Below are 8,893 nucleotides of genomic sequence, written 5' to 3' on the forward strand. Positions count from 1 at the left end.
ATGGTCACACGAAAATCATTGTTTACTTCAGGCCCATTATTGGCCCAAGTTGACATTTGGTACACTTATGTCAAATATATGGGGCTATCTTGGTACCCAATTTCAAGGAAATCAAATGTGCACTTTCTGAGATATCACTGATTCAAAATTTCCCGGTCCTAATATATCCTATAGCATATTCTTTCCTGTTCAAAATGGTATATTATTTTTCTCTCTCGCTCAATATTTATGGGAGATGTGACCAATTGAAGATAATAAGATTCTACAAAGTACATAAAATTTGTCCATTTTTATCACCCTGTACTCTGAAACTACAGGGGATACAGGGTTACAATTTGGTGCATGATCATTTCTCATGTACACCAAGTTTCACCGAAATCTGACACGATGAGGTTTTAGGCTTGGGTTGATTTCACATAGATTTCGGCCGTATTTATAAACGGAAGCACTTTAAATTTTGCTTATGCTCGTTTCTTGATATTCCACACTTCTCCGTCAAATTTGGTGAAGAAACTACCTAGGTAGATTTGGACATCGATATGTTTACTTGTACGGGAAGAAAACTGTGAAATAGTTGTAGAGAACCTTGTTAAAAAATTGCGAGCCATTTCCATTTGAGTTTTTTCTCTGAAAAATTAGCTACTATAAGCAATGAACAGGGTGTGTGTTGTCAACAGAACATTTTGCAGATGGAAAAAAGTTATAAACGAAAATGAGTGAACCACTACACCACCAAGGAGAGCGATATATGTATGTTCTACAGACCTTGGTGCAAATTACTTGTAAACCTGGGGCCTCGCGGAAAGTTTCCAATCGGGCCCCACGCCATCTAAGGCCGGTCCTGATCGTTACTATTGGTCTCAATAACTTTATCATGCTACTATTCCCTCTACTCTTCCAAGCAGCTCAGACCCTTTCATGAACCAGCTACCCAAACCTTGTATTCCCACATGAGAAAAGACGCCTATTAAGCAATGGCTCCACACAGGCCCGTAGCCAGGGAGGGGCTAGAGCGGGCGCCCGCTCTAAAATATTTTTTCCGCTCTAAAAAGGACGCTGTCCAGAAATTTCAAATTGTTTCAGGAAATCCCAAATGGGAAAATCTTGTGATTTTATTTACTAAAAGAATTGAACTTAGCGCGCATTTACTACTATTAACAAATGAAATTGAATGTGGCGTATATTTCTACGAAAAAAAAAACAGTTATTCTTATTGCTAGATATACTCAATAATATCCCATGTATTACTTTTCCTCATTCCAAGAGTTTGAAGAATCACAACTGCGACAAGCATTCAAGGCGTTGGACAAGATGCCCTTCCAAAGAATACCCATATAAAAAAAATGGCCCGAAAACAGGCTATGTTACATGAATGTGAGTGCCTGGCTTGTGCATGTGTAACAATGCAGGTAAAAAACATTTGTTTTGTCGACTTGACAGTACATGTCCCACGTGTGCCTGTAATTAACGTGTAAAACATGCAACATGTCCATGTCCCTTACAGTGCGAGGAAAACGCATGTCTCATATATGAAACTGGTACCGAAACTGTGATGTCTGGAGAAAACGTACATGCGCCTCTAGAATAGTCAGATACAAAAAAAAAAAAAAAAAAAAAAAGGAATTCGGAAGTTTTGTTTATTGTAAAAGCGGCAACAATGCTGTTTTTTCACGTGATTTGAGTCTTTGCGAGGAGCACCCACGAAAACAAATCAATGATTGTAAAATGTTTCTAAATAGTAGTTTGCATCGGCTCACTTTGTGTTTTCTGAGTAGTCCCGAACCATTTGTTTCACGATTTGTTTACAAATATATGGAATGAAGAGAACATTAATTCCTTATATGCACTCAGAGAAAAAAATCAAGACTGCAGCATAACACCGAACCTATTATTTTAAAAAGATTTTGTCACACACCATTATAATTGCGCGCAATAATAAGTAGCGGATTTCCAGAAGGAAACAAAAACAGTAGAAAATGAACTACAGGCAATGTACCTCGCCAGACATTTCCAATTACTCTACTGACTATTATAACGCCATAAATATGAAGCAGGCATTCATCAAGTCATTTGTTGGTGCAAAAGTTATCGAAAATGAAACTAATTCAGAAGCAGGGTCAATTGTATCAACATGTGTAGAAGGTCAAGAAGAAACTAAACGTCAAACAACTGATTTCCACCATGTTGGTGTTGATTTCTACCATGTATCAGACCTTGGCGATACAAAACCTGCTCAGTCGCATCTTGCAAATCTTCCAGGTTCCAGCATTTCTGGTTCAATTCGACGATTTCGTCTAATATGGTACAAAACGTGGGATTGGCTCGAGTATTCTGTTATGTTAGATGCTGCCTTTTGCTTCCCATGCCGGAAATATCCGTCAAGAAACAGTGATCCCTCATTTGTGCAGAATGATTTCAGAGACTGGAAGCATGCAACCGAGAAAAAAATAAGGGATTTTCTCGTCACACCGATTCTGAAACTCATAGGCACGCTGTGGTTTGCTACTTGGAGCAACAGAAACGTAAGACTCGGACGAAACGGTCGTGAAGAAGGTGTGTAGTGATGTAATTATGAATAATAGGTACTATGTGAAAAGTGTGATGGAAGTTATTCAATTCTTGGCTGTGAATCAGTTGTCCTTTAGGGGAGATTCTGGGTGTGAGCAATTCGGAAAACAATCAAGTGGCTTGTTCTTAAATTTGTTTGAATTTAGTATTCGTAAAGATCCAAAATTAGCAGAAATTGTCAAAACTATCCCTGCCAATGCAACATACACTAGTCCGGATATTCAGAACGAGATAATTCATTTCATGGCAGAATCTGTTTAGAGGAAAATAGTAAATGAAGCAAACGAAAGTACATTTTGTTCATTACTTGCAGATGAAACCAGAGACAAGCAACGAATCGAAGATTTGTCTGTCCCAATTAGGTACCTTGTGAATTTTAAAGTGCAAGAAAGATGCGTAGCTATACTGAAGTTGGACAAACAAGACGCTGCCATCATTAAGAACGCCATTTTAGATTGTTTAAGAAAAAGTAGAATTAAAAACCGACACGATAATAGCACGGTGCTACGATGGAGCACCTGTCATAAGTGGACAGAAAAATGGAGTGCAAGCTCTTTTGTCTGAGGATTTGAAGAGGAACATTTTGTTTGTTCACTGTTTCAATCACCAATTACATTTAGTTATTTCTAGAGCCATTGACACAATTCCTGAACTGAAAGAGTTCTTTGATATTTGTCAACAAGTATATTACCTTTTCAGAAAAGGACGCGTTGCAGCAGATTACGCAGGAAGGAGTTTAAAGCGATTGTTGGAACAACGTTGGACTGGACATCTTGACACAGTGACTGTAATTCATGACGACAGGTTTCAAATATTAAGTGCACTGATGGCAATTCAAACTTCCCGTGAAGAACACGCCTCAATGAAAGTTGAAGCTACCGGTTTACTACATCAGATCTCCACTAACACTTTCTGTTTCCTTACTGAGCTCATGTTCAGGGTTCTTGAATATCTAAAACCGACAAACGCACTGCTACAAAGAAGAGATTTGGACATTGATGCCGTTGTGAAGCTAATAGGATCGGTAACGGAACAGCTCAGGTCTTGCCGGCAAGACGAAGGAATATTTGAAAATATCCTTCACGATGCAATGAAGGCATATACCTTAAACACTTCGATTCAGCAACCATTGAAACGCAAATTCACACTCCCCAGTCGCTTAGCTGATTCGGCTGTTCATTTGGTAAGCATAAATTTGGAGAAGGGAAAGGAAGACGAGAAGGAGTTGAAAAGATTATTCTGCGAAGTTCTCGATATCTCCGTCGAAGAAATTCGGAGCAGATTCAGTGAGACAGGGACAGCTGTGATTGGTGCCATTCAGCACTTACTGAGCGAGAAAAGAAGTGAAGATAATTTGAAACCTCTGTGTGATGTTGTAAAGTACAATGACCTGCATTGCAAATTGCTTCAGAATTTGAAGCAGGAAATAGATCTAGCAAATCGACTGATCAACAAGACATCATCTCTGGAAGAGCTCACTAAACAAATTGGAAAATATGGCGAGGCTTTCCCGGGCCTAAAGATGCTTACAGAAGCTGCTCTAATTATTCCGTCTTTTACGTCCACGGTCGAAAACTGCTTCTCACATCTGACAGCTCTCCTTCAACCTCAACGTCTGTTTATGGGACAGGAAAGAAAATCGGACCTCGCTCTCCTGTCTTACAACAAAGATATTCTGCGTACACTAGACCTAGACCAGCTTGTAATTGAATTTGCGAAGTGTTCACATAAACTCCTTTTGATGTAATTACCTACATAAGGACTGTAAAAAATATTTATTTTACTTATGTCAGGGTTGTTTCTTAATTTTTATAGATAAAAATATTCCATAATCTACTTGTAATAAAAGTATTGTTGTTCCAAAATACTATAATTTAGATAAGCGTTAATAAATGTTCCTAAAATAAATTATTATTATTTTTTTTACTTTTATTACTACTTAGTGTATTAAAATATATTTTGAGTGATATACCATCATTTTAACAAAAAAAAATGTTAATGATGATATTTGATAGTCGTGGATTTAGTACTGTAATATTTATCAGCATAATAAAGTGTTTCAATTTTCTTATAGATTCCATAAATAATAAATAAATATATAAATGAACATAGACATTGACAACGACAAGCGCCTAAAGGAACAAAACTCTCTCTCTCTCTCTCTCTCTCTCTCTCTCTCTCTATATATATATATATATATATATATATATATATATATATATATATATATATATATATACTAGCAGCGTTCACCCCGCTTCGCTGCGGTCACCCCGGAACGCAATAAACTTTGTTACTTAGATAATTTTTACTTTTTCGCTTTCAAGTGATATGATAAAAACCATAGAAGATTGCAGTAAATCTTAACATTATATCGCCTGTCATTTATGTTAACCCGCCCCGCTTCGCTGCGGTCACCCCGGAAGTTTTCGCTTTCAAGTGATATGATAAAAACCATAGTAGATTGCAGTAAATGTTAACATTATATCGCCTGTCATTTATGTTAACCCGCCGAGTGACACGGTCATGCGGGTTGCATATAAATACGTTTATTTTTACCTATGATGAACTAACAAAGGATTTGTACGTTATGGACACTTGAATGGTCAATTATCTCAAGACACTGGTAATTAAAAATTAAAGTGATATGATAAAAACCATCTAGGGTCCAAATCCTAATAACCCCCCAAAAATAAAAGAAATTGGTTCAGCCGTATTAGCGTGATGAGGGAACAAAGGATTTGTGCGTTCTCTTTTATATATAAGATATATTAGAGAGAGAAAGAGTTTTTGTGTTCCTTGAGGTCCCTGCCATTGCCCCCTCAGTATTCATCATTGCCCGCCCTAAGCAATCAGGCTGGCTACGGGCCTGGCTCCACAGCTGTACCTCCAGTCTCCGAGACGCCGAAGTATTACCCCAAGGTGAAACAAAACGACCCAAACAAGTACACATTATCTCCTCAAAGTAACTTCGTCTCTTTCATGGTTCTTCAGGAGAGCTGCTGATTTCAATAACTTAACTTCATCAAATACTTTCGTAAATGCTTAAATGTACATACAGGGCCACTTTCCATGAATGATCAGTGAGACACCAACTCAGAACCACTTTCTGTAGCCAACAATCAGCATCCAGGATTCCGTTTTAAGTTCATCATTAACAAACTAGCACCGGCCACAACGCAGAATCGAATACCTTTATCACTAATGCCATTCTGGATACAACTGAACTTTTGTGTACAATTGCCACAAATGTTTAGCCTTACTTGGACAACATTCAAGCTGGAAAGCTAGATGTCCCTCTTTTCCTTCCAGAAAAGGAAATTTATAATTTTCGTTCGTTAATTTGAATTTTAAATCACAACAGAAGAAACAATTGGTAACGCATTCAAGAAAAACTACGCAACACTGCCAATGACGTTATCCAGATCACTATGCAGAATATCTAGAATAACTTACCCAGAGAAGAGTGCCTTGAATTTATTGAATTTGCTGTTATTTTTCTCGTGGGAGTTCCACCCAGAAGAATATAATTACGTTTCCCAGGAGCTTATCATCATGCCAGGTGGATGACAAATGCCATATATTCCTTGAAGAGTTTACTCTTCCGTGATTGATTTTCACTGGAGTAAAAGCCTGATTCACTTTCACTTACTACTCATAGTACTACTCGTGATTCACGTTCACTTAGTACTTTTTCTTGAAAATCACAAGAAAGAGTTTGAAAATGTCGCTTTTAAGTACGTGTTATTAGGTACTGCCATCTATTGGATAATTCAAAAGCTCCCAATAAATTAACAAAACCTTTAGGCCCTTTGCGGCACTATTTATCCTCATTCGATTGAACTGAAATTTTGCACACGATAGTATTTCGACGAGTGGCACCAAATAAAGGCGTGTGCCGAAAAAAATGGTAAAATAAGGACCACCCTAAGCAGTTGTCAGCGGAAGGGACTGTCATCCATGTGTTTTTTTTTAAGTTTATCTATTAATAAATGGAGTGACTTGTATTGTTTCAAAGTTGAAAAAACGTTCTTTCGAATGTTATTATCATACATACTTCTATCAAAACTGCATGTTAATGGGTTAAACAGTATACCTTGTCACTGCAAGCTCGATAACTTTTTTCTAGATTTCTCTGGCCACTCCAAATTCAAGTACGAGTGTATGTGTAATTTTGCAAAATGTATATATTTATGTAAAGGTTTACGGGACAAGGAACATTAATGTATTTGTTTCGAATGTTATATCTATAGAGCAGTGGCGGTTCTTGAGGGAAGTCACATTGGTAAGAATTAATTTTATCGCTCTGAGCTTAGAGAAGAAAATTTACCTAAAATAGGACATTAGTTGTTTCTTTTCCTTCGGTTGTAGCAATGACATCCTACCAGTACAACTTCTCTTTCAAGAGCCGCCACTGTTATAGAGACAGGTTCGGATTTAATGTTTTGCCACCTCTGGACTGAAAGAGGTCCACTACCCCTCACCCAAATATACAAAATTTTAACACAGTAGAATTATTTTTTAAAAAACGATATATTTTATGTATACTTTTGTTGCAACATTTTTGGATAATTTTAATGAAATTTGGTATAGTGAAGCGGTGTTGTAAGGCATACATGCGCAGGAGTGTTGCGCCAAGATATGCTGCGCACCAATACAACAGCATTACACGTTTGGCCTTATTCAACTATATACTGGAAGTACAGTGTTAAAATTCCAAATGAGTTCAACTACCAATGTTTACAGTCAATAGACTGTTTAAAGGAATTATTACTTGGAAGGCGTTTACTCTAACTTAAATATATTTGCTATTATTATTCAACACGTGTGTATTTTATCTTCTTTATGAAGTTTTCGTCCAATGTGTGCGCTTTATCCCCGGACCTAGTGGTAAATCCGGCCTTGTTTAGATATACAATATTTGGACATCCTGTTGTTTCAACACAGTGTGTGACAGTAATAAAAGGAATATCCAATAGAGTGCATTTTGGAAATGGAACATAAACTATATTGAAAGCACTAGAAGAAATGTGTTTTAAAAACTATGAAGAATCTTGGCAGCCTTTTTAACTTCGGAAAATGCGATGAGCAGCATTGGCACTGAATATATATATATATATATATATATATATATATATATATATATATATATATATATATATATATATATATATATATATATATTCTTTAAAAATCCGTTTTGCAGAAGTTGATTCTCCGGTATCGACCATTAGTCTTCCGGAGACAACCCATTTACTTCTCTTCACTCCTTTCGTTTCGTATTTCTTCCATCTTTTTCCACCCCCTTTTTCTATTCTATTCTTTCAGTCGTTTTTGCGAGGTGCGTACAGAAGAAAAGAGAGAGGAAAAGCTATAGAATGGTGGCACTTAGAAGCAAGACAAATGAATAGTGTGGCTGGAACTTTAGAAAAACCAGGGAAAATAGAAGAAAACAATAAGAAAGACTATTTTATATTCTGTCGTCGTGATTCGACAGAGACAAAGCCAAAAGTGTCTTCCATTTTAAAGATGGGGGAACAGGAATGAGAAAGGGGAGAGGAAATCTGTCACTGAAAAATGACCGCAAGAAATAACAGCACAATCTTTTCCGTATTTTACATATGACATTTACGTACAAATTGAATTTTAAAACAAATCATTTACCAAAGTCAAAATATTGAAACTTATAAAATAATACAATTTTGAAACATAATTGTTTTGAAAAGTACTGAATATCATGGTTTTTGTATTCAGTGTTTTCGATTCAGTTTCTTGCTGATTAAAACATGGGTATATACAGGGATAAAAGTGAAGGGGAACGCGGTGGATGTCGTTCCCCACACCTGTAAAATATATGTGGCGTCCTACCACTTTCTAAAAAATTACAATGAGCATAGGTAGGTACGGGGGACGGTGTAACGTCATGCAACCCCCTACCTTTTCAGATGCACTTTTGCCCCTAGGTATGTAACATATATATATATATATATATACAGTGGTGCCCACCCCCCCTTATGTCCATGACGCACCCCCCACAATTGTCTATCCATAGGTGTTCTTCCATGAAAAGAAAATCTTTTCAATTAATTTTTACACCCCCACAAACATATTTATATAGATTTTTACCCCCCCAAATATTTCAATGACGCAGTTTGCGTCATAGCCCCCCTTGTGGGCACCCCTGATATATATATATATATAAATTATATATATATATAATTTATATATATATATATATATATATATATATATATATATATATATATATATAGGGTGGGGCAAATAAAAGTGGTTCGGAGAACAGAGTTTCAGGGTACAAAGAAAC

General features: G+C 36.7%; 1 protein-coding gene across 1 annotated transcript; it reads left to right on the plus strand.

The window, feature by feature from the left end:
• The first annotated feature begins 2,571 nt into the window (after positions 1-2,571).
• Positions 2,572-8,115, plus strand: LOC145665408 (uncharacterized). The gene is made up of 3 exons (XM_081732713.1): positions 2,572-2,657; positions 3,268-4,270; positions 7,897-8,115. The coding sequence occupies exons 1-3, from the start codon at positions 2,572-2,574 to the stop codon at positions 8,113-8,115; spliced, it is 1,308 nt and encodes a 435-aa protein (XP_081588839.1).
• The last annotated feature ends 778 nt before the right edge of the window (positions 8,116-8,893 follow it).

Source organism: Thermobia domestica, chromosome 11, assembly GCF_964235325.1.
Source record: "Thermobia domestica chromosome 11, izTheDome1.hap1.1, whole genome shotgun sequence".
Classification (NCBI taxonomy): Eukaryota; Metazoa; Arthropoda; class Insecta; order Zygentoma; family Lepismatidae; genus Thermobia; species Thermobia domestica.

What these genes read in the sequence shown, in the direction of transcription:
- LOC145665408 (XM_081732713.1), top strand. Translation starts at nt 2,572, where the DNA reads ATGAATAATAGGTACTATGTGAAAAGTGTGATGGAAGTTATTCAATTC. An exon ending in TCCTTTAGGGGAGATTCTGG is followed by an intron (nt 2,658 to 3,267) that starts GTGTGAGCAATT and finishes TTACCTTTTCAG; the next exon opens with AAAAGGACGCGTTGCAGCAG. An exon ending in CACTAGACCTAGACCAGCTT is followed by an intron (nt 4,271 to 7,896) that starts GTAATTGAATTT and finishes CTATTCTTTCAG; the next exon opens with TCGTTTTTGCGAGGTGCGTA.